At 36.9% G+C, this 26,953-nt stretch overlaps 2 protein-coding genes and 1 pseudogene across 8 annotated transcripts in view; 1 reads left to right on the forward strand and 2 right to left on the reverse strand.

The window, feature by feature from the left end:
• Positions 1-1,292: 1,292 nt before the first annotated feature.
• LOC128250797 (uncharacterized) lies at positions 1,293-10,283 on the reverse strand. Of its 2 annotated transcripts, none has more exons than XM_089340857.1 (2): positions 9,586-10,283; positions 1,293-4,410 (listed from the first exon to the last, which is right to left on the reverse strand). In XM_089340857.1, exon 2 carries the CDS (start codon positions 3,146-3,148, stop codon positions 2,069-2,071), a length of 1,080 nt encoding a protein of 359 aa, XP_089196983.1. In that variant the 5' UTR covers positions 3,149-4,410; positions 9,586-10,283; the 3' UTR covers positions 1,293-2,068. The 2 variants fall into 2 exon arrangements, with proteins under 2 accessions (XP_089196983.1, XP_089196981.1); XM_089340855.1 differs by lacking the exon at positions 9,586-10,283 and adding an exon at positions 9,137-9,437.
• Positions 10,284-10,877: 594 nt separating this feature from the next.
• The window catches only part of LOC106874892 (uncharacterized), a 38,430-nt gene continuing 22,354 nt past the window's right edge, over positions 10,878-26,953 (forward strand). Inside the window, exons 1-2 of one of the 5 annotated variants that reach the window (XM_089340859.1) lie at positions 10,880-11,034; positions 11,127-11,211. In XM_089340859.1, coding sequence (XP_089196985.1) covers positions 11,143-11,211 — 69 coding nt within the window. In that variant the 5' untranslated portion in view covers positions 10,880-11,034; positions 11,127-11,142. Of the gene's footprint in view, positions 11,035-11,126; positions 11,212-23,737; positions 24,115-25,998; positions 26,112-26,533; positions 26,761-26,953 lie in introns of those variants that run through there. The other 4 variants (XM_089340860.1, XM_089340858.1, XM_089340862.1 and 1 more) reach the window with 4 other exon arrangements.
• LOC149131260 (uncharacterized) lies at positions 11,411-19,425 on the reverse strand (annotated as a pseudogene). The gene has a single exon (XR_016238286.1). The product of XR_016238286.1 is annotated as an uncharacterized LOC149131260 (transcript).

The raw sequence follows: 26,953 nt of genomic DNA on the forward strand, positions 1-26,953 counted from the left end.
TGGGAGATGGGTCACAGTGTGTCTGGCAATAGCTGACCAGGCCAATACATGTTCAGTAGGTTCTGCCATAGGTCAGGCACTGGCGGTCTGCTGGATACAAAGGCGAGGGGTTAGCTCTGAACTTGCACAGCTCAAGTTTTCTTCATCTTCATGCTCCTGTGATCCCCTTTTGTTTGTGGTAGGTGGCACCACTGTCGGTGCAGCTATGCTAGGCAGAGTAATCCTATACTTGCATTTCCCAGGTGTTGTAGTACCTATCAAAGCTATGTCATACCAACACTATGCACTTACCTTCTATCTCTTCCTGGGATTTACTCATTTACATCATAACACCTAGGTCACTCTGTAATGTGGTTGGCATCAGGGAGGGCATGCAGCCATGGAAACCCTGCCAAAACAGACAATTGGAGCTTGGTGTAGCTCTCTGCTTTGCCAGGTTCTATCAAACCATCCAACTTATGCCAGAAAACAGACATTAAATGATGTGATGACATGATGTTATTTACTTCTTTATTGCCCACAGGAGGCTAAACATAGAGGGGACAAACAAGGACAGATAAAGGGATTAAGTCAATAACATCGACCCCAGTGCATAATTGGTACTAATTTAATCGACCCCGAAAGGATGAAAGGTAAAGTCGACCTTGGCGGAATTTGAACTCAGAACGTAGTGACAGATGAACCACTAAGCATTTCGCCTGGCATGCTAACGATTCTTTTCTACTCTAAGCACAAGGCCCGAAATTTTTGGGGAGGGGGACAGTCGATTAGATTGACTCCATTACACAACTGGTACTTAATTTATCAACCCTGAAAGGATGAAAGGCAAAGTTGACCTTAGTGAAATTTGAACTCAGAACGTAAAGACAGACGAAATACCACTAAGTATTTCGCCCAGTGTGCTAACGTTTCTGCCAGCTCACTACTGTCCCCAAGTTAATATAATATAATTTATTTTAATAAATTCTTTATCGTTTTAAAAATCAACTGAATCAAAGGTAACACATTTCAAACAGGAATACAGCAGCAAAAGAGTTAAACATCATGGAAAACCAGAATAATTTCCAACCTAATAAATCTGAAAGCTCAGAGGTTTTCACTTACCATATTTGATAGCCTATAAAATGTATGAGGGCATAGGACACACCCTAGCCTAGGCTATACTTTTGTAAAATAAATTACCATTAAAATGATTCAATTCCTCCACTTAACTGTATGACTTCATGTTATTATTGGTAATTATAAGTAATTTATTGCATCCATATTTGATATAAACTTGACAAAAAAAAAAAAAAGGTGTTGTATAAAAATTTTATTGGTCTTTTAAATATGATTGCTTTAAAGAAGTATTGTCAAAAGAGTTTGTATCAAAAGAGTTAAGTCAATTTTACATCATCTGAAACACCAGCCACCCTAACCACAGGCTGTTGTCCAAAGTAATGCGCTGCCAGTAAATAGATGTTGCAGGTTCAATTAGATGTGCAGGTAAAAACTCACAAACAGTTCCTTTTTGCCCTTCTTTTCTCTCTTTCTCTCACCTATCATTATTATCCAGGTAATGTAGTTTTTGTCTTACCATTTCATTTTGTTCTTCATGTACATGTGTATTCAGCATTATTTTACTTAATGTTGATTTTATTTTGTGCGTGACTTTTGGCCCATCCAGTATGTATATATATATATATATATATATATATATATATAAATAAATTGGGTGGATGCATAATTAATGACGGTTTTTTTATTCTAAATTTATTCGAAAATAAAACAGTTGTTGTCAATTATGCATCAACCCAATGTGCGTGTGTATGTGCTCTGAGTTCAAAATACATATATGGTGTCAACTATGCTTTTAATCCTTCTGGGGTTGATTTCATCAATTATGTAGTCTCCACCAAAATTTCGTCACCTTGTGTCAGTAATCCTTGCTGCTTTTACTTTTGTCCTCAATTGTAGATAAACAAAATATTGAAGTACAATGTCTTTGGTAAGATTCAAAACACATTACTCACAGCCAACACAAATGTCTATTAGTAAATTTTAAAATTGTTTACCTTGAATCTTCCAATTATAAATCTCCAGGCTTGGCATTCTGTCCAGTATGGATTCGTATATGTCTAGATAAATTATTACTTCTGGAAAACATTTTGCCACAAATTTCACAGCGAAATGGTTTCTCTCCAGTATGAACAAGCATGTGACTGGACAAATGGCATTTGACAGAGAAATTTTTGCCACAAATTTCACATTGATATGGTTTCTCTCCAGTGTGTATTCGTATATGATTGAGTAAATGGCTATTCACTGAGAAGTTTTTACCACAAATTTCACAGTGGTATGGTTTTTCCCCGGTGTGAATGCGAACGTGACTCGCTAAGTGATTACGAACAGAAAATTTCTTACTGCAAATCTGGCATTTATATGGTTTTTCTCCTGTGTGGGTACGTCTATGTTGAAACAGGGTGGTGTTTCGTGAGAAGGTTTTACCACAAGTTTCACAACGATATGGTTTTTTCCCAGTGTGGATCCATCTATGTCGATACAAATGGCTATTCACCGAGAAGGATTTACCGCAAACTTCGCAGCTGTATGGCTTTTCTCCTGTGTGAATTCGTTTGTGATCGGCCAATGTACTATTGCGAGAGAAACTTTTATCACAAATATCACAAGCATATGGCTTCTCTCCAGTGTGCACTCGTCGATGAGTCAATAAATGACTGTTCTGAGAGAACCGTCTGTCACATATTTCACAATGGTAAGGTCTCTCTCCTGTATGAATCCGTTCGTGACTTGCCAAATGACTGCTCAATGAGAAAGATTCCCCACAATATTCACATTGGTGTGGTTTTTCACCTGTATGTATTCGCTTGTGACGATACAAGCCACTGCTTACCGAGTAAGTTTTCCCACACAAGTCACAGTGATATGGCTTTTCATTAGAGTGGATTTGTCTTTGGTGTTCCAAGTCAGTGTTTTGAGATAAAGTTTTACCGCAAATGTCACCCTGATGTTGTATGTTAACTTCGGCAGATATCTTCTCTTTATCCGAAGCATTATCTTGAGAGAATGACTTGTTGCAAATGTGACAATCTGAGTTTTTCTCGTCTGTATGTACGCACTGTGGGATAGATAACTTAAAACACTCCATAGTGTTTACAAAACAGTCACTTGTTGAATATTTAGGAGAAAAAGTAAAATGCTTAATGACATGTCACTAAATATGAAGCCTTGTATGCATGTATGTGTGTGTGTATATCTGTGTGTGTATATATATATATAGATATATATATATGTATGTATGTATGTATATATGTATGTATATATATATTTATATATACACTCAGAATATTATTTGAATGTTGTTATATATATATTCTCACTTAGAGAGAACACTAAAAGTGTGTATATGTATATATATATATATATATATATATATATATATAGTTAGCAATACATATATAACACTCAAGGAAAAAAATTGATTACTTCAGAGGCAGCTTTTTGTTTCTTGATAATATTAAAAAGAAAAGGAAAATCTTTGCCAATTATATTTTTAACATTCTCTATTTTTTTCCTTTTTTTTTAAAGTCATAATTATTTAGATGGTTGTTATTATTATTATTATTATTATTACTGTTGCCATTAACACTGTCATGTCACTGAAGACTGGGTTCTTGCATTGAAATTGTTGACACCACATTGCTGTGAATTAATTCCTCTCTGAGCTTTCATTTAAGTGTAATTTTTATCCACACAAAGTGAAAACAGAAGCATTTCTTTTAATACCAGAATACGATGGAGACTCTGCAAATAAGAAACATAGTTAAGTGTGTAGATAATTCCACAAACATATGAATTACAAGAGTTGATTCTTTAGTAGCTGTCTGTCAACCTCCTAAATTTACAGCCAGTGGCATTTCAAAATACCTTATATGAGTTAAGTACAGGCACGTGACTTAGTGGTTAGAGTGTTCGACTCAGGATTGGAAGATTGTGGTTTTGATTTCTATAACCAGTGTGATGCGTTATATTCTTGAGCAAAGCACTTTGTATTGCTCAAGTCCACTCAGCTGGTAAAAAGGAGTATTCCTGCAACAAACTGGTATCCCATTCAGTGGGGGGAATATATGAACCAAGGAAATGGAGAAACTGGTCCCAGGAATCTATATAACTCAGAAAAGAGCTTTATCTTTTTTTTACAAGAGATAATGTTTCCAAAAGTGACACATCAATATTATAATTTACTAAGGAATTTTCACCATGATTATGCAACTAAGACGAAAGTCTTAAAAAAGTGTTTTTATTGTTTGCTAGATGCATTCCAATATGTCTTCATTAAAATTACATTTTCTTTTTCACTGCTGGTTTTCAACACAATAATAGAATTCTTCATTTTGTGGAAAAGGTTTCCTGTAATGAAAAAAATGTCATTTTGTAATTTTAACTCTAGCATTCGGGTTAATTTATCATATGCAATGCTTATTTATCCACATTTTTTAAAACTGATCATGTATTACCTCAAATTTTGAAGATGTGATTGTTTATTTTTAGAATGACATCATAGGGGAGGTGTGAGAGGCTGGATCTAGCCAGTTTGAACATAAAACGGGTAGAATATTTGGGCCCAGATATAGTTGATATAAAAGCTAAAGGGTTAGGGTTAGGGTTATCGCATGTATCACAAGCATATGGCTGCTCTCCGGTGTGCACTCGTCGATGAGTCAATAAATGACTGTTCTGAGAGAAGCGTCTGTCACATATTTCACAATGGTAAGGTCTCTCTCCTGTATGAATTCGTTCGTGACTTGCCAAATGACTGCTCAATGAGAAAGATTCCCCACAATATTCACACTGGTGTGGTTTTTCACCTGTATGTATTCGCTTGTGACGATACAAGCCACTGCTTACCGAGTAAGTTTTCCCGCACAAGTCACAGTGATATGTGGTGAAGGTAATATATATATATATATCTATATATCTATATTCGATGATATAAAACTGAGGATGTGTGTAAACCCACAGAACATCTGAAGTTCACAACTGATTTTCTCCAAACTGGGAACATAATTTACTTATGTTCTAGAGATGGTTTTAGACTCTTTTTTTTTTTTAACTCTCTTTTACTTGTTTCAGTCATTTGACTGCGGCCATGCTGGAACACTGGGATCTATTTTAAAACGGGGGCCACAGTTTTCATTAATGTTTTACGTAGTGTTTTTGGTACCGAAAGACTTTCAAACTTCGTATACTTATCTATTTAGTGTTATAAAACAGAAAAATATTTTTGTATTCGAATTTATTTCATGTAAAAAATTGTCTTATTTCGATAATTTCAACCAATCACTGACAAGTATTCAGTTGTTTACATTTACTCCTTTGGCTGAACACTGCCTTTAGTCGAGTAAATTGATCCCAGGACTTATTCTTTGTAAGCCTAGTACTTATTCTATCGGTCTCTTTTGCCGAACCACTATGTTATGGGGACGTAAATACTCCAGCATCGGTTGTCAAGCGATGTTGGGGGACAAACACATACACACACACACCCATATATATATATACATATATATGACGGGCTTCTTTCAGTTTCCGTCTACCAAATCCACTCACAAGGCTTTGGTCAGTGTTTGTGTATGTCACCACGTGTGTCTTTTGGATTCCTTTCTAAAAATGACTTGAGGTTAAACTATGACCACAGTGGACAATGGCAAATTGTAGCTCTGAGGAAGTAGGTCATACTAACATTCTCCATATTGGAATTTAGATTGGTTATATAAAATGGCTGGCTACCACTCCTGTTTCTACTCAACAAATTTGGCTATTAAGTAAATTGTTTTGTGATTTCCTTGTTCCTATTATTGTGGAGGCAGAAGCCCACCCTTAATTTATTGAGTAGAAAAAGGTGTGGTAGCCAGCCTTTATAAAAGCAAACTGAATTCCAATAAGGAGAATGGTAGTATGACTTAGTTCCTCATACTACAACTTGTCATTGACCACTGTGGTCATATCTATTTTTATAAAAGAATCCAAAAGACACATATGGTGACATACACAAACACACAAACGAATGCTGCTATTTCAGTTGGTAAACAGCTCTCCATTCACTTAGGACGCGAATTAATATTTGTCAATTTTTTACCCTGAAGAGATTTTTACCTTTTAAATGCATAATGTAATATTAATTGCAAAACATGAATGAAGGTAAGAAATTGAAATATACACAGGTGATATGAAAATAACTATTATATAAATAAATTGATTTTTTTCTGTGTTCAAACTCTCCATTTTCGTTATATTATATTATTAGAATTATGTTCTGTATCAAATGAATGAAAACATCTATAATGACAACTGGAACTTCACAGGTGTTAATATTAACACAAATTAATGAATTCCAAGTATATTAATCAATATGGAGCTAAACCGGGTGTATACTTGGATAAAATACATTCCTGTGAAAGAGTTCCATTCAAAACTTCATAAACACTCATTATATATATATATATATATATAAGGTGCATGGCTTAGTGGTTAAGGAGTTGCACTCACGATTGCAAAATTGTGGGTTCAATTCCCAGACCAGGCGTTGCGTTGTGTTCTTGAGCAAACCACTTCATTCCATGTTGCTGTGTAATCATCTGACATGTGGCACCTGTACAAGTAATGTCAATCTGATGGAGGGAACAAGCTTATGTCTACACTAACATCTGATTACTATAAACAAATCATCTGTGTGGTTGTTCGGTAAGAAATTGTTGAACCCTCGTATGTCATCTAACAACAGGAGAATCCATTATATATAACGGAGATGTGTTGATTTGAGCTGCCTCCAAGAAGTAAGGTGGAGAGGAGGTTCCGCTAAGTTCCTCACAGGCAAAGAACACAAGTACAAGATTTTCTGCTGAAGACATGCGTAAGCTTGCAAGGAATGAAACCAGTATGCTCCGCTGGATGTGTAATGTCAGTGTGCATACATGGTAGGGTGTGAGTGCCCTGAGAGAGAAAAGTTGGATTTAAGAAGCATCAGATGTGGTGTGCAAGAGAGACGACTGCGCTGGTATGGTCATATGTTGCGAATAAATGAGGACAGCTGTGTGAAAAAGGGTCACACCCAAGCAGTTGAGGGAACCTGTGGAAGAGGTAGACTCAGGAAAATCTGGGATGAGGTGGTGAAGCACGACCTTTGAATATTGGGCCTTACTGAGGCAATGACTAGTGACCGGGACCTTTGGAGATATGATGTGCTTGAGAAGACCCGACAAGCCAAGTGAGACCATAGCCCATGGCCTATGCCAGTGGGTGTAACCAGCCCATTTATAAATATCCCTCATTTATTGGACAATAAACCTTGCTTGTGAAGACTTATTGAAGCAAGTGAAATCAAAATTGCTGATGTTGCTGACGACAATACTGCCTTATTAGCACTCGTTTGTGGAGTGCTTGGCTTCATGCAAATTAAATTCATGGGCGTGCTTTTCTGTTGATCAGATCAACTGGAATGCTTGCCCTCATAACCGACAGAGTGCCAGTTCAAAGCTAACCAACAAATTAACTTACGACAGACATTTAGAAAGAGGGAGAGTGAGAGAGAAAGAGGTGTTGTTACAATGGTAGATTGATGAGATGAGTTGAACAAAAGAACTAATATAAACTCGCTTTGTAGTATACTGGTGAATTTATATTTTCAAACTAGTCATGTGTGTACACCAGTGAATTCATGTATTTAGACAATGAAACTTATGTGTATACATCAAAAGCACAAGTGTACACATCTAAATTTATGTGTATAGACATCTAGTTTACGTGTATATACAGTGCAGTCACGTTTAACAACAAAACTCTTACTGTACACATTTAAGTTCAGTAAATTTAGTAAAGGCCATTCTTTTTTTTTTTTAGATTATCAGAAAGTAGCATCTGTAGACATCTTTATCTTATTGCTAATCATTTAATGATATTCATGTAGTATTTATACATCTGTAGCTATGCCAAACGGGCATATCTACAGATGTATACCCCACCGACTTTGTTGCCTCATAACTTCCAGAAAAATGGATACTTTTTAACAAAACTTTCAACAAATAATTACTGAGATCCTGTAGATTGAATCTAAGTAAAGATTTGCTGGAAAAAATTTGCTGTGGGGTTGGGGAGAGTTTCGCAAAATTTACATGGCCCGACATTTTCCCACTCATAACTTTCAGGAAAATGAGTATTTTTTTTAATGAAAAATTTATATGAATACCTTCGAAACGGTGTAGATTACGATTACAAAGAAATTTGGAAAGCTCAAATCAGTCCGGACTTGGGTGGGAGTGAAAAAAAAAAATCATAAATTTTCAAAATGTCTTTCTTTTTTGTTTTCGTGAAAAGATGCCCCCCATCATGCCGAAGACTGTGCTGATAAATTGGAAAAAAATCTCCGTCAAAACGGAGAAATTCCAACTTATGTGGACCGTCTAATCCGAAACTCCTTCCCCGCCCCTCCCAAAAACTTTTGCCTACAAATTTCTTTGTAATCGTAATTTATACTGTTTGAAAGTTATTTGTATAAAAGTTCATTAAAAAATACCTATTTTCTTAAAAGCTATGAGTGGGGGGGGGGGATGTCGGGTCGTGTGAATTTTGCGAAACTCCTTTCCCCAAACCCTCGGAATTTTTTCTTTTTTCCAACAATTCTTTACATACACTCAATCTACAGGATCTAAGCGATTATTTGTTGAAAGTTTTGTAAAAAAAAAAAAAAGTATCTATTTTTCTGGAAGTTATGAGTCAACAAAATCCATGGGGCATACATCTGTAGTTATGCCCTTAAACGATGCACGACGTTCGAACTTACAAACGTAAATTAAGTTGCTTGACCTTTTCGAAATGACAATCAAATCTCCCTCAAACCGATTTCTTTTTCCTTTCTTGTTTTTAGTTTACATTGAATAATATAATCGGTGTTATACTACGTGTCTAGAAAAATAAAACGGGATACTCCTTGATCCAATACACCTACATGATCATTTCTCAAATAAAAATTACGGTTAATCAACAAATTCAACAATCTCCATTTACAGGATCAGCATCGTTACCGATGTAATTCATTAGCAAGAGATTCTTTTGTGACCAGGTGCAAAATAATACTTACAGTCGATGTAGACATTACTTTAGCCGTTACCAAAGACGAGCGAAACAAGTTGAACTTTGGGGGTAAGGTGTGCACGAGTCAATAAAACAAACGGTGTAGAAAGGAATGTCGTTCCCCCTGCTAACAAACTCGAGACTTGTTTTGGGAATCCCTACGAAATACTTTAAAAAACCAGCAGATAGTCAACGAAATGCATACAATTACGGCACTGACTCGATCTTTGTCAGATTCAGCGACTTGTATTGCTTGGTGCGCCCGCATCAGATTGTTGAAGAATTCTCACATATGCCCAGGGCGTAACTTTATTTGAAATAAGATTAACATTTCCCCCCCCCCCCGTTTTTTTTTACTCGCTGTTCGTAGCGTATATCATTTATAATTATGAAATGTCTAACTGAAATAAACTTTTTGGATCATATGATTTTACGAACGTCAAATTAAGAACTTACCGAGATTGGTTATTTGGCAGACCTGTAATAGAACGTTGGACGGATTGCCAAGTGGTAATAACCCCGGTCATTTACATTCTGATGGGTGTAGTTTTCTTTTGGGTAAGGTCGGTGGTGTGGAGAAGAGAAACTTGCATAGATGGACAAAATAAATCTTGTCCAGGGTTGCGCATACATGACTAACCCTGACCGAAGGTAGGAAATCGGAGGAGTTTCGGAGCAGGACGTCCACATAAGTTGGATAGTTGGATTTCCTCTGAGCTAGAAATGTTGGGGAGAATATTTTTTTTCGAAATTTATGATTTCTTTTCTGCCTCCATCCCATTTATCCCCTACGGATAAATCCCCCACCAACCCTTTTTTTCTTTAACTATGTACTTAAAAACGATGGAGGAAGCCTTTCGGCAAAAAATAAATAAATAAGTTTGAAAATATTTGCAGACGAAAAGGCGTGAGACTGAAGTGAGATTTAGCTGTTGTTTCTAGCATATCCTACAACCACCTGTTACCTTCCTGGTTTGTGTGTGCGTGTAAGAAATATTTACTAACAGAAAAGTATGCTATTAAAGAGCATTTTTCTTTTTTTTTCTTCCTTCCTTCATGTTTGTGCTGTCTTCGGTTTGGGATTTGTATTTTAATGTGGATTATGTAACTAAAGTACATGAACTTTTTATGTACGAGAAGAAAAAAGCCATGGTATGTAGTTTAAAATCTGTAAACCGAAATGACATTTCAGGTTTTGATGACGAGGCAAAATTTTAGGCATTTTCGAAATTGGTTAGTCTTATTTTTTTAGTAGCTTGCTATAGGTCAAAGGGGAAGATAGAAACCCTCTTAGCCCCTTGTGGAGCATAGGGCCGGTTTCCCGGTCTCCATGGCGTATGTGTTCCCCACTAGCTGGACGGGACGTCAGTCCATCGCAGCTTTTACTCAAGAGACAGGACGAAAGAGTGAGAGAAAGTTGGTGCCACCACCCCCTGCCGGAACCTCGTGGAGCTTTAGGTGTTTTTTTCGCTCAATAAACACACACAACGCTCGGCCTGGGAATCGAAACCGCGATCTTCCGACCGCGAGTCCGCTGCCCTAACCACTGGGCCGAATAAAAGAATATTGCGCAGAAAAAAAAAATTAAAGGTCCTTGGACATCATGATTTGAACCTGAAATCTTTTCTTCACTTATTCGTTGTATAGGATAAAGAAACGTGGAAGTGTAAAGTTTGTTTTTAACAATAGACTCGACCCTATAATCCATTATTTGGAGAATTCTTTGGCTATAATAGTCTCGCCAGGACAACACCATAAATAGAAAGAAAAATTGCGAGATTAAAAGGAATCGTGAAAAGAATCTCTCTTTATTCTGGCACTTCGGCCACAACACAGAGGAGGACATTACAATACAATACAAAACGTGGAGTACATCGAACGAATGATGAATGAAAGGAAGTACAGGTTGGTGATTTCATGTATACAATTTAAGTTTTGGCTATGGCAAAATTTTAAAGTGTAATTCTTTAAAATTGAGCTATACTTTTCTTTTGTAGGTGAAAAGGAACCGAAATGTCTCTGAACTATTCCTGCTACTTAACGCGTAGACGTTACCAAGAATTTTTCCCTGTAACATTACAGGTGTTACAAATTTAACTTCATTGATTTACAGTTTACTCCAGTTTCTTCCCTTACATTTTGCTCTGGTTATAAATGCATAAACTGATTTCAAACGAGATGAATTTTCTTGTATCAATACCGAATCAACAATTTAATCTAAAAACAGATCCTTTACTTAACCAAGTCCATTTATGTGAACAACCCGACTAAACAGGTCTTGGTTTCTTGTCTGGAACTTCAGTGACCAGCAGAAGTGAAGTCGTTCGTTTGAAAACAAAAGCCTTGGAATTTCCAAATATATACTGCTTACGTTTTGTCCAGATTTTTTTAATCAATAGCAACGAAACTCAAGTTACCCCTTCAGCTGGGATTATATCGATACCTTTTTTTTTTTCTCCATGCATATCGGTATTTTTGTCTGCCGTTCACTTGGAGAAACTTCGCAACCAAATAATTGACATCACTTCACTTTTGATGATTAGATGTGAAACCTTCCTTTTTTTTTTTTTTTTTTTTTTTTTTTAAGGTGGTTTGCTGACAACTATAAAAGGCTTCGACGTAAACCTTTCCTTCAACAGGTTATGAACACTAGATACAGTAATAAATCGACTTGAATGAGATTTATAGACTGAAGATCAATATTTGTAGCATTTTCCACCAGTGGGCGTTCATAATTAATTTTTGTGTCGGTCAGTGATAGAGGATTTCCTTTTATCTAAGGATTGGCCATTATACCTGAGTCCTTTGCGAGTGATATCTTAGCGCTATCGTCCCTTCATCTGTGCTATTCTTTTAATTAACGGTTGGCAATATTGATGGCTGGCTACCCGTCCGATGAACAAGTGTTCAACATTTGCTGACAATATCAGATCTCGTCTTTTCAAAATAACTTAACTTTTTGAAATTCAAGTGAATCGCTGGATCGTATTTTGTGAAGAAGAATTCGAATAAATGCCTGACAACCAATATTCATATCTTCCATTTATCTTCTGGAAGAGGATTTAAATGCTCAGCTTTGGAATGAAATCATGGGTTTATCTTTCTTGCTATTTGTAATTAAGACTTGCGTATTTTGCGTCACACTTGAGTGCGACTCCCACTGCTTGAACTGTTCTCAACGCAAATTCTTGACCGCATAAGTAATATAAAAAAAAGAACCTATTTGTCAGCTAAGTTGCTCACTCTTACATACTGGCTCATTTCACAGCAAATTCTGCTCCTTTTACTGCTACTAACACTGCATTTATTTCGCTTCCACTCAGTCTCTCGGCCCTTTCCGATCTTTAATTAATTGACACATCTCCACCCTTGTCTAACCTCAGTGTTAAGCTTTTTCTGTTTCTCAAGTTACAAATTTCGGGGGTGGGTGGGTTCTTGTAGGGTAGGTCAATTTAAAAAAAAAACCTCTTCAAACCAGTGGAATGGCAGAATTGCCAAAACGTCAGGCCGGATGCCTTGCCGTGTTCGTTTCATCTCTTTGCGTTTCGAGATCAAACCCCCTCCTTCCCCGTTATTGCACACTTAGGCGGTAGACTTAACTCGTTACAGGTTTTAATATTATAACCCGGCATCTTTCAAAGGGATCCACACTGCTGTAAGCATTCTAGCTAGGTTTTTGGTTTGAGGATATTTTCCTCTATCCCTCCTACCAATCTCGGAGGCCTTGGAACTGGTCATGTGCGCTGCATTCACTTCTCTCGAAAGAAAAGATAAAAGTCCTGTAATATTTATAATTTATACAGCTTTTATTTCCAGTTCGAAAAACCTCGCACTGTCAGTATTTTACTTTTATTTTACTTTTTTTTTTTTTTTTTTTTTTTTCTTGCCTTTCAAAAATAAGTTTGGTCATAATCTTGTTAGATTTTGAAAAACTTTTCTTTGAGTCCCTGATCGAACAAATTTATGATGAAATGTGTTCCAGCCGTGTTTGTTTCTCTCTGCTGTCAAAGCGGTAATTTGCTCGTATTTTTTTTTTAGCTTTTTTTTTAAACCCTAAGCTGCAAATTCTAGCTGGTTGACCATTCAAAATTTCCGAAAAGAATGGTCGATTTGTATAAAATATCCAAAGATCGGGGTGGGGGGAATGTCAAGAAAATTACTAACGTTGATTCAGACTCTGCCTTCGAGATTTGAAAGATTTCTAATCTTACAGACGTAACCCCCAACCCGCCTTCAACCATAATCAGCATCACTAAATTTTGTCATTAAATAGAAGATAGTTTGCTGACGTGGTCGAAAAACACCGCAGCAAACTTTGTTGGCATTTGTAATGGAAATCCGTGTCCGGAAAAAGAAAACGCTCGTTGAATTTCGAGACGAGATCTACTCCAGTCTAAGTTATCCGATATTTTCCAGAAATCTCAACTGATTTGACTGGAATTATCTCCGTTGCTTGATCTTTATCTTCAATTACTATAAGAGCAGACTTCCGTTTGAATAATTTCAGTTAATCAGTTTTGTCTCAGATTACATGAAACCTTACATTTCCAATAATGTTGTTTCCTCTTCATGCTAAGAGCAATTTTTTTCTTTTTTCCATAATCATAGGGATTTTGATACCTAAATTATTTACAGAATAAATTCAGGGCTGCTGGCACTGGTAACATTTTGATTTCTATTCAAGATTAGACTTAATATCCTTTGACCGTAAGGACCCTCCTCAGGAATAACTTGGTCTACTTTTCTAGGAAAAATGCTTAGCGACATTCCGTCTGTCTTAACTTTCGGATTTGAAATTCTGTGGAGGTCGGCTTTACCTTTCATCCTTCCGGGATAGATAAAATAAATACTAGTCGAACTTTGGGATGGTTAAATCTACTTATCCGTTGCCCCGAAATTGCTAGCCTCGAACCAAAATTTGAAACCAATATTCTTCAATAAATCGGTTTTATTTTATTTTATTTTTTATTAGTTCAACATAAATGTTAATACATTTACTGGACACCGGATGGTTTCCGTGTTGAAGTTCCAAGGAGCTTGTTCACAGGTCCTTTTCCACTAGTACAATTAATTTGTCATGTGTGGTACATTTCGACAGTTGTTTAATCTTGGAAATATTTTCCTTATTCTAAACATCTTTTAGTAACTTAGTAGTAACATGCAATGTTCATTGGTAGCAGGTGTGAAAATGCTTTTCATGTCTTTATTCAAGACACATTTTCAGAACAGCAAACACCTGCATTGTAACAATTGGCGTTTGTCCATATCTCTTTCTTCCTGATTCCCTCTTTCCCTCTCTCAACAACTTCTTGAATACTTTTCCCAAAGTCACTGGATTTTAATCAAGAGTTGATGGCATTGAAGTTTAACCACCGAACAAGCGGACCTTCTCGAACATATTCCAGCTGTGACCATCCCTCAATTTAGATGTACCGCGTTCTCCGAGTTGTTCTTTATTTAAAACAGCGGGAGTAAAACTTTAGGGAGATTTGGCTGCTGTTTCCAGTATGTCAGTTGACGTGATCTTCTCGGTGGTTGTAGCGTGTTGGTGAGCGAATCCCTGCCACAAGTTGCTTCAATGATCTTATTTCGGATCCTCTCAAATGTTTTATGCATATGCGGGTAGTGCCCTTTTATCTATATGACTTGACCTTTCAATGTATATCATCGGGCAGTATATTACTGGTTGCAGCATGGAGCTAGTCAGAATGATCGTCTGCTTTCGCGCCTACCATTCGAGCAATAACTGCTGACTCTTCAAACGTCTTTTTCAGGTGCATCCTTATGTAGAGTTAGTTAGGCGGCGTCTGTATGATTTGGTAGAACATCCTGTTATATCCTTCAGTGGCTGTCAATGCAATTTTTTTTTTCAGTCTAGCTTCGTGATGCCCTTACCCCACCCGCAGTCAGTTCCAAGCACTTTATATATATATATATATATATATATATACACATACATTCTTTGTCAGAGAGCTGCATAGATAGCCGAGCAACTAACTCGGAAGTTGTTTCCACTACCATTCTCTTCTCAGAACACCTCCGAGGCTATAAAACTTTCATACACAAAGAATGCAAGTCCTTTCGTGACAACGTACAAGTGCATGGGTGGAGGAACCGACACGTCTCCAATTCTTTGAGACGATTCAGTATCTGTTCTTAAATTACAAATTCCTCCCATTTTTCTGAATTGCTCTTTGTGTCTGCGTTAACTGATCGGTAATTTCACTCTTTATCTTGACTTCGACATTCCTTCTCAAGTGTCTGCCTCGAGTTACCTTTTCAAGGGAGGTAACTTCAACATTAGTCTTTTTTTTTAAACTCCCTTATATATTCTATCGTTTAACATCGGTTTTCCAAGCGGGCATAGGTTGGACTGTTTGACAAAAAAGCTTGCAAAGTTAGAAACCACACTATCTTTCATAGTCTGTTTTAGCATGGTTTTCACTGCTCGATGCCCTTTCTAATGCCAACCATTTTACACACCTTGCTTTTAGATCTACTACAGTTAAAACCCTTTACATTAACTAATATAGTGCCAATGAATTGCAAACTCCTAACATTAAATGGTGTTGATACAAATTAGATGCCGTAAATATTAAACGCGCAGATCGCATCTGAAGCATTAAACTTCACATATGATGGCAGTCTGCTCTCAAGCAAAGCTAGACCACTTCAAGCACAAATATAGCTTTAGTTCCTTAAGTGAGAACAGATACGACATTTGAGCCCAGATACTCTTTAAAAATTTCTAAGATATTGCAAACGCATCTCGGTTCATAACCTGTTTCGGTTTCTGTTGGGTTTTTTTTTTCTCTTCATTTTAGTGTTTTGATATCTCTTTACACCTCCAGATGATTTACACATTTTTTGACAAAAAAAAAAAGCATTTTGTATAAAATGATGGTATTAGGAGTTGATGCAATGTTATCGTAAACGATAATTTTCCCAGGGTACCCCTACAGAAATTTTCTTCTGATTAGCTCTTTTACCAAGCAGATAACATGGCAAGTTGAATTCTTTACTTGTGGCTGTCTTTGCTTCTTTTTCCACATCTTGTCTTGCCAATTGGTCGGAAGCTGGCAGTCTGCTTTGTGTCCTTTCAATTTCATGCAGATAAAGCTGTTCTTCACTTTGTGTAAAACTATCAGAATCAATTTCATTTTGTCTGGGAAAACACCTGATCAACAAAATGAATACTTGTCTGTCCGTTTGTCTGGCGAGTCTTAGCAAAAATTACATTGGGAATTACTAATCTGCCATGGACTGACCCATACACATGGACATTACCATTTTCCATTTGGAACTGGTTGGAAGCTGGCTGTCTTTTGTATTCATTCGATCTCCTGCTGTTAAAGCTGTTTTTCATGTTGGGTAAAGCCATCAGAATCAGTTTCATTTTCTGAGAAAGCAGCTGATCAACAAAATGAATACAATTTAGAAATTATAAAAAATAAACGAATTTACTCAATGACAGCTTACCTGTTTTTATCTGGCAATCATTAGCAAAAATTACAAATCTGTCATGGACTGACCCATTATACTATACACATACATATGGACATTACTGTTTTCCATTTTGAATTGGTCACAAGCTGACGGCCTTTGTTCTGCTCATACTTCAAGGCATAAATTTGCAGGAGTCTCTGCTCGTACAGCAAATTACCCATACAATGGGGCACTCGCACTGTGAGTACTCGGGGAAAGAAAACCTTCTGGGATGGGGAGCACAGGTGTGGCTGTGTGCTAAGAAATTCGCTTCCCAACTACATGCTTCTGGATGATGGACCAGTTAAATAATCAACCACAGGAGATGATGTCTACACTTAGTTTCTTTCAATTTTTGAATAGTCATTCCATAGTTTTCGATGTCATCGACAGTTGATAGAGGAAATATTGTCATGTGGCTCTATCATAAACTTTCTTCGTAACCTTTGTCTGAGAATGTAGTTGCTGTCTCTATTTTGGGCAAGACAAAGGTATATTATTCTCTCTGAAGCCTATTCTTAGACATATATTCAGGTATGGTATTGCTACATATTGAAAGTGAAATGTTGCAACGAATAGTAACCTTTTCTCGTTTGGCTAGCAAAAGTAACTTTGGGATGTTCCTGGTCCACTGTAAGGTATAAAATCCCTTTTAATGATTTTCAACGAGGCAGTGACCTGGCAGGATCGTTAGCATGCTGAGTAAAATGCTTACTGGCATTTCATCCCGCTTCACGTTCTGAATTCAAATGCTGTGAGGGTTGACTTTTCTTTTCATCCTTTCGGTGGGTGGGGGTGATAAAATAAGTACTAGTTAAATACTGGGTTGAGATAATAGACTTAGCCCCTCCCCCAGAATTGTTTGGACTTTGTGCCAAAATTTGAAATGATGACCACCAATATTGGAGATATCTTGGTATGATCTAGATGAGCTTTCTTTGTAAAGAGACTGCATCTACAGAGTTCTTAGATTTGTACAACTCCAAAGATGCATGTTGAATCCTACAACTATTCATTGATGCTACAAAACATTGTTTTATTGATAGATGCTGACATTTGAATTTTTGTATTGTGTGTTGATAAAAGGCCCTGGACCAAAATTTTCCATTGAAAATGTTTTTGATAAAAATAGTCTGGAGCAATATAAAGAATTTACCCAATGAATCTTGGAGAACCTGGATGACTAGTCGGCTGTGAAATACTTTGACTAGAAAGGCTGACAATATTCAGTTTGGGTGTGCTCCATGTAGCTTTCAGCCAGGATTTGATTTTCAATCTGATCCTGTGTGCAATTCACTGGAACCTCTAGGAGTGCAAGTAGATGCAGACCATCTGACTCTAACACTATACCATTCACCATCAGCTCTTGTGAAATTTGAACACCTTTTAATATTTTCATAACTTCTGTGGATAGGTTCTGTACTAAGACCAGTACTGTGAGTTTCTGGTCATCTTTTTACAGGATTGACTCTTTTGACCTTATCTTTAACCATACTATCTTTTAGAAACGGTATTAGTGATGTTTCCCTACCACTTCCAGAATGAGGTGCGGGCCTATCAACTACCTCGGTTTTTGTTTGCTTAAGTTGAAGTACCATGTTTAGCCTGGTCATAGAAATTTCGTCTTTTTACCTATGTAACCATGGCAATTTTAACCATCTCCTTCACTACTGCAGCCCAAATTAATGTTAGTTATTGCTCATAATTTCAAGGGCTTCAGGTTCACTAGTAATGTTAACTCTTTCTCAATTCCCATATATTGGAGGGTCTGTCTCATTGGGGTTCATTAACATTTTTGAACAGAGCTTTTGGCTTTGCATTATCAGATAATGAAGATTTACTACTACTGAACTGATCTAAAAAGCTTCTACAGCGAAGTGTATTGTTTTTTTGTTAAAATTGTAATTTGTATTAGAAGAAACATCTGATTTAGACACATCAATGACTTGTGATATGTTCAGATTCGTCACTATCTCCCAGAGCAACCATGGCAGTTTCTGAATTTTTTAACTGTATCGATGTTTGTCAACTTTACTTCTTGCAGTTCTATTACCAGAATTGCTCTGATTCGAACTTAGACGATCTTTGTTTCTTGTTAACATCGGGCAAGGTCCATTTCTCCTCTCTTTTGAATTGTAGCTTTCTTTTTGAGGCTTCCTGTCCTGGAGGCATTATAGATTCAGGAGGTAATGAAAGCATGTTTTCTTGTACTAGCTTCTTTCCTTGGACATCTCAAAGGTGGTTTGGCTCCCAAAGGAGATGATCCACTTGAGTTTGACTGTGATTTAAGTTCAGATTCTGCCACTAATATCACATGTATTTGATTCTGGTGAAATATCTTTTAAATTTTCTATCTTCCATTTGATGTGCCTCTGGTAATGATTTTTACTATTATTTAAATAAAACCTTGGATCTTCTAAAAAATTTTCCAACATTATTCATTTTGCTAGATTCTTTTCCTAATGTAGAAGTCCTATTCTAAGTGAGTAAATTCGACTATTACGAGTCATTTGGCCAACACCAAACAGTCAATTTTTTTTTTTTTTCTGGCCAATTCTCCTTTAGCTTCTTGGTCACCTTCAATAGTGTATGCTTCACTGAGTTTCTCTTCTATTGCTTCAAGATTTATAGATTCAGGAGAACTATCTGTATAGGTTTTATGTCATTTCACAATATTTGTTTCATTCAAATTTTTCTAACCATAGTAACAATCTTGTTCTGTAGATGGGTCAATTTTCCAGATGCTGCAGAAGCTCTGCTACCAGGAATGGGGCAATAATCTGAAGATGGTGAGACAGGATTAACATTGGAAATATATATATATATGCAAAAACATTTTAGTCAGTTTATGCAAATGATTATAGGACACGTAAGTTATACTATCTTAGCAGTGTAAGAAACCACTTTTGAGTTACTTCCGATAATCTTATTCTAGCGGGACCCATGAATATTTCACAGAATTAATGCTACACTTATTGGGTTATTTCTGAAAACGTTTATCAAAAACAAATAAACAAAAGAAAAAACCTGAAAGAATAACTTGTGTTTGTATCGGAAGACAGTCTCTCATCTGCTATTCTTTGACATACAACACTAAGGGTTAAGGTAAAAATGTAAAGCAATATATAAGGACAGAAATTTTTACTAATATAAACACAGGAGCACAACTCCCCCCCCCCCTTCTCTACACTGAATGTGTTGGGATTTGGGGGTGAAGCTGCTACTTAGGTTGGTTCAGGCATTCCCATAACCCAGGACTGTCTATAAGTGTTGTATCACAGGTTTGAATGGCATACCTTAGAATCAATGTGCCTTTGCTCAACTACTCCTGACTACTCAACTACCAAGCTACCCCTATTTGTTGTCACCATCCACTATTTATTCGTAGTGGACCAGCCCACTTCTCTCCTGGGGGTGTCCACACAACAATAAGCATTCTCAGTGTTAGTCTAGTCACAGATCTTGTCACATGTTCTGGAAGGTTCAATTTCTTCACTTTGACTTATAGTCTCGCTTATAGTTTCATTCATTTGGATGTCCCAACTAGTTTATCATTCCTCTCCAACCCCCATATCCTCACTGTTTCAGGACTGATGTGGTATTGCTGGGATGGACACCCTGAGTTTTGAATCTTGATTCTAGGCACATATGTTTAAAGTATCTCCATGATGTTATGAGCGATGGGGTGCTCTGGAAACAGTTCATGGGGCCAACTGTAGTCCACTGTTGCTGCAGCTGATGTCATGACTATTGTCCACTGCCTTTTTTTTCTTTCTTTCTTTTCCGCATTTCTAGTTCCTCAAGCAGAAAGCCCTCTGGTGGGTTTTTACTTTCACATGTATAGCAACCATGCTTTCTATCTTGTACCATTAGTCTATCTGCTTTTAATTTCTGCATCCACAATGGGCTGCAACTCTAGGATAACTTTGGTCTGTGGGTATCATGTTAATGTAGACCTCTATATATTTTCATTATTGTTATATTAACAGCCGACCCTTAGTGTGATGCAAATTAACTGACGACTTGCAAGTGAATGTTCTTGACTATTGTACAGGTATTTTCTCTCTGCATATATTGCAATAACAGCCTGGTGGCCAGGTGTGAAGTAGATTGACTCTTCATCAGTTTTAAAACCTAGCACCAACTTCCATACATCCCACTGGGTAGATGGAACTAAGACTGTGCCACACACTGGTCAAGGTTTCTTCCAGTTCTTACTTGTCTGAGAATACTGACTTGCTCAAAATAAAGACGGCAATGGAGGTGTTATTCTCCTCCAATCCTGTACTTAGACATGTCATCAGGCACGATACTGGAAGTGAGACATGGCACAAGTGATGTTGGTTATGATGTTGAAATTTTTCTGTAATAATGTCCTTCCTTCCATTTTTTTCTATGCCTTGACCCTGTCGTCATTGGAGCATTGGTTGATGACATTGTGGTGTGCATACGAGTAGATGTAATCGCCTTACCTCGGTTTTCCTTTCCTCGACTGCGAGTCCGTCTTGCGGTATCCGATCCTCGAAGCTTGCCCCGACCCAAGGTACACCAGGTATAGCAGCTGCTTCTCCCAAACCTTCCCAAACCTAGACCGTCGCTTAACACGTCTTGTCCTGACCGCAGCCCCGTTCGAAAAGGGCACGAACGCCGATCGAGGCTCCCTTTGCGCTCTTTCCCCTTCTGGTCGACTCGCCCTTCCGGTCAGCCTCCCCACACACTGACGTCATACCACAGACATCACAGCCAGATTTCCTCTTATCTCGTTCTTCTGTCAGTCAGCCAGCCAAATTGAAGCTTGTCCACTCTTTTAATCCAGGCAGTGACTGATTCGGTATGGATTCTGGTCTGGTTGTCATCTTCGTGAATGTATCACCATTAAGTTAGTTTGGCACCCATTCCTCTCTAAGCTGTTATCCATAACTCTACAGGTTTTAAATCCTGCTTCAGGTTGGTATAGAGAACTTATTTGGTGGAGGTTTAATCAATATCTTCACACCAAATACTTCACAAGACTATAAGTTAAAAACAGACATCCATACGCAGAAAGTGGGGTCAGGAACTTACCGGTTTTCAACAGGCGAATGAGGGATTTCTCTTAGTGTTACAGAGCTCCCCTCCTCCTTGTTCTCTCTTTCCTCATCGGTTTCTGGTGGTGGGTCTATTAATTTGGGCATCTCACTTAATCTGTGGATGCCCTCTGGTCTTCTATCTCTAGGTTGACAATAGTTTCTCTTCTATACGTGCATAGCTCTTGCGTAGATTCCTTCAACATACATGGTAGGATTTATCTCCTTTCATAAATGTGGTAAATTTTGTATTTCCGTTTATTATTGTATTATGAATTCAGATTTGATTTCCCAATTGAAGAATAAATTGAATTTAAAATAAAATTCTATACAACATATTTTGCTTTTTCCCTTCAATCTGGACAATGCCGGGTGCCTCTGCTAGTCGAATTATGAAAGCCAATTGAAGCCGAGTTCCCTCGAGACATCTGCACACTTTATTGTAGAAATGTAATCATATCATTTGTCACTGGTTTGTCAACGACTATCCGTCGTACTGTTTATGACATCGTTCGTGCGTTTGTACTGGCTTTAGGGTTCGGGTTTTAGAGTTAGGGTTATGATTAACTCATAATCATAACTCTAAAACCTTAACCCTAAACCCTTACTAGGGAATATTGATATAATTAAACAGGGAATAACACTCTTGACACCGGCAAAAATTATTGTTTACAAAAACGGCAGTAACTGTATTCAGCTGAATAGACGTCAGTGATTGGTTGAAATTACAGAAATACAACTTTAACATGAAATAACTTGCGATGTACAATTTTTTGTTAAGAAGGCTAAGAGAAAAAGTTGTTTTATATGACGCATTCTACTAGTATCCCAAGTTTGAAAGTGTTTCGTTAAGAAAACAGGATCTTTTTTAAAACGGAGGCCACATTTTTCATTAACGAAACACTTTGAAAGTTGGAACACTGGTAGAATGTCATATAAAACATCTTTTTCTGTTAGTCTTCTTAAAAAAAAAAAAAGAAATCCATAAATTATTCCATGTTAAAGTTGTCGTATTTCTGTAATTTCAACCAATCACTGACGTCCATTCAGCCGATATACATTAAGTGCCGACTACATAAACAAACTATTCTGAAACAATTAACCCTAACCCTAGGGTTAGGGTTAAAGCAAATTTAAAATGCAAAAAGCAAATAAAACGAAGGTATGGAGATTAAATACGCTTTATATCGCTTAATCAGTCCAAGGAGTAAATGTAAACTGAATACTTGTCAGTGATTGGTTGAAATTATCGAAATAAGACAATTTTTTACATGAAATAAATTCGAATACAAAAATATTTTTCTGTTCTATAACACAAAATGGATAAGTATACGAAGTCGTTCGGTACCAAAAACACTACGTAAAATATTAATGAAAAATGTGGCCCCCGTTTTAAAATAGATCCAGAAAGCAAGTGGTGTCCGTCAAATCAGAAAGATCCAAGGGTTTTGTAGCATATTAGATCACCGGAATTCATTCAACCAAAAAAAAAAAAAAAAACCAATGAATCCGGGATGGGAGGAGGGAGGTTTCCCACCCACCCCTTTTTTCCGAACAAAAATAAGGAGTTTGAAGCATATTAGGAGGTCAAGGTACTTAATTCCACACAAAATATCCGAGTTTTTTTTCTTTTTAGTGAAAATCGTGCGGGTGAAAAAATCAAATACCCAAATTATGAGATAATATAGTCATCAAAGCACCGTTTGTCAGAAAAAAAAGACGAGATAGTCATGACTGGAACGCGTTTGATCATTGATCTTCAACAGGAGTCATCAAATAAAAAGAAACGCTTCTTTTTCCAAATTATAAACAAATCCTCCACTTCCTTCCCCCCTTTTCCAGCTCCTCAGAGAATCTGTTCTGCAGCAAATTAAGTAACTAAGCAACGTTATAGTAAACAACTCTTAAAAAAAAAAAAAAAAAACCATATTCTTATAACAAGTTTTTTTCATTCTCTTTCCCAAAGAATAAAAAAAAATGTATTAATTGTTCATTTTTAATTTTAACTTAATTTATTTTTATATTATCAGTTTCTTCCTTGTAAGCATTAAAATCGATGTAGACAGTCTGTGAGATAAATGTTACACTAGGTTGACTTAGACAAAACCCCACGACCAGAAAAAGAATGACTTGTTCATCTAATGTCATGCCGGAGTTCGTCTTTCTTTTTCTCTTTCTCATTCTTTTTGTCTCTTTCCTTTCTGAGATTCTTTCTACTTTTCTCCAAACACAGACATAACGACATTTTACGTGCATGCAAACATCTTTTTCGAGAAGCACAAACTAGAAGGCTGGTCTAAGTGCCCATCTTTCGTAATACACAGAAAGCAACCTATTTATTCTTATATGATAACAGTTAGCCATGCCGCTTTGTTGTAAGTCTTGCTGTCGTAAGGACGTCGCGGGCAAAGATGGTAAAAAAGGGAAGAAGACTGTAAGATTTCAACTATTTATTTCTCCATTTTTCTACACTCCATCATAAATACAATCAGTCTCTCATCACTTGAGAAATGTGTGTGTGTGTGTGTGTGTGTGCGTGCGTATGTTATGCATGTGTATAGTCAGGGCCGGATTTATGCATGAACCATGACTCGCGGTCCCCAAGTTTGGTTGCCAGGGTATGGGACAGGAGCTTTTAACAGAGGTTCTAAAGCTCTGAGTTAAAACTTAAGAATTACAATTCCTTTGTTTACTTTTTCTTATTTAATCCATACGTTCTTTTAAAAGTATTGACCCTTTTCATTTTCTGGCCTTGTTCTATTTAAAAGGCCATTATATTGAACCGAGTTTCTCTGAATCTACCGTGGCCCTTTCAAGTTTCGGGACCTTAGCTTTAATGGGGCCATCTTTATCTTGGATTTTGAATTAGCAAAATCCGGGGTACCCGCAAAACCTATTAGTCCAGAGTCCTTCCTCTAGGTCTAAACCCAGCCCTGTGTATCTCGATGAGTCTTTTTATTTGCTAACTCTGCAAGAAGGGCCAACACACTTTGCCTTCGTAATCCCTCCAAGACTGCTAAGATCGATACTGTTAATGTTCCTCTGGCTTTTCTAAATTAACTGTGGGGTGTTGATTTAGAGGAGGTATTTTAAGAAGGAATTGGACATAGCGATTAATGCAGGAGTAGTCGAGGTTGGAACAAGCAAGTGTGATGAGAAGAGGAAAGTTGAATCAGAAAAGCTTGAGATGAGACAGCATGAGCGTAACCAGATCAAGTACCTTCATGTGCTGAAGAGCAGAGCCAGTCGTGTGATGCCGTTCTAGCTATAATAAAGATGTGCTTTCGCCCGGAAAGATCTTCAGTGGCAGTGAGGGTGAGGGTGTACATTAGGCGCGATTGTAAGCGATCTGGTTGTATTCTGCTTATGTTTAGGAGTCGAGGATGGGGCGAGAAGATATCGTCTTGAGAGGGGTAATGGCTGTGCTTCTTTGCTTCTGTACGAGATAAAACTGGCATATTCCACTCCACCCCCATTGAGAAGGGATGATCTCGATGGTTTGACATGTGGTAACGTAGCTTCAGAATGGATGATGTATGTTCAGTGAACGTGAACGAAGAAGGGTAGGGTATACGGGGGGGGTGCTGAAAAGTTCCTGCCTTTAAGTGTATCACGAATGGCCTGGATGCCTAGTTAAGAAGCCCAATCTTCCAAGTTCTTTTACAGGGCTTAGAGAAACCGCAACACCGCTGCCATAAGTGTGAATCTGAGAGGGGAATATGTTCAATAAATTCATAATTCACTGATCCACCTGTATTTTTTTTTTTTTTACCCAAAAGCCAGGAACTTTTCAGCACCCTCTCGAGTGTGTATGTTATTGGACAAAAACAAATACTTGTTACAACTTTGTGTGTAATTTAATATATATATATATATATCTACTCCCACTATATATATTTCTTGCCTCTCGCACAAACATTATCATGTACAGACTCAAACACACTTGTGTAACATAACCTAATAACTTCCAAAGTACAAGTAACATGGTTTTGTATTATCTTACTCTGGTGCCCTCCTCTGGCTTTCAACAGAAGAAAAAAAACACCACTTTTCTCAGTTGTCAACAAACATACACCCCCCCCCTCTTTTCTCTCTTCTCATACTTATACGATAAATAGGACTGAATATTTGTGAAACATACCATACATTTTGCATTTGAGTTCCCCCGAGATGAACATACACACGTACACAATCATATATATATATATATATATATATATATGCACACGTATACAACACAAGCACGCATACGCCTTTAAAAGAAGTATGTTTATATATGTAATACTGTGTGTTTGTGAAGGGTGTGTCACAATCAACCAATCAGATATCAATATCTTATATAGCTATATATATATACACATATTCAGTTAACCCCTATGGATTGAAAGACAAAAATCGACCCAGCAGGATTCGAACTCGGATTGCTTGTGTGTATGTTAATTAGTCTTATATATGCATGTATTTGTGTATGCGTGTATATTTTATATCTTTGTAGAGTTGTATGTGTACGTATATATATATTTATATATATATATATACACATACACATTGCCTGTTTGTATGTATGTATATGTGTGTGAATCCATATACACATTTACGCTTATCTACGTACACACAAACTTTAACCTCTACCAACCGACGTTACATGTTCAACACTTAATTGGGGTGACGTATTCTATCGCATGTCAAACTAGTTTTGTGTCAACGCACTAAACAGATTATATAATATATATAGCAGGACATATACATACCATTTCCTTTGTGTGTGTATATATATATATATATATATATATATATATATATATATATATATATATATATATAATGGTAGGACAAATGCCTTATTTTGATTAATCTTTTAATACGAAGTAGTCGAGTAATTTTCGATCAACCAACGTTACGTGTGTGTGTTTGTGTGTGTCTGTGAGTGAGGCCTTGTAACACACACACAAACTTGTCGAATCTGTACGGAAACAACGATCTCCTTTTCAAAACATAAGGAACTACATAAAAACGACAGTAAAATTTACCAAACCAAAACTACATACTGGGATTCACGGAAGTCTACAAAACTTTTTAAGTATGTTTTATTGTATTTTAAAAATATACTATAAAGTTGCAATTAAATCGGTCCACAGTTTTCCTCAGATTGTAAAGTATTTACACTATATGCGTGGAATACCCGATTGTCTAGAAAAAAATTCTATGATTTTTTTTTTTATTAAATATACCATAAAATGGTAATTAACTCAGTTTAATTAACATTAGCAATC

Source organism: Octopus bimaculoides, chromosome 24 (genome assembly GCF_046866305.1).
Source record: "Octopus bimaculoides isolate indiv1 chromosome 24, ASM4686630v1, whole genome shotgun sequence".
NCBI lineage: Eukaryota > Metazoa > Mollusca > Cephalopoda > Octopoda > Octopodidae > Octopus > Octopus bimaculoides.

What these genes read in the sequence shown, in the direction of transcription:
- LOC128250797 (XM_089340857.1), bottom strand. Translation starts at nt 3,148, where the DNA reads ATGGAGTGTTTTAAGTTATCTATCCCACAGTGCGTACATACAGACGAG.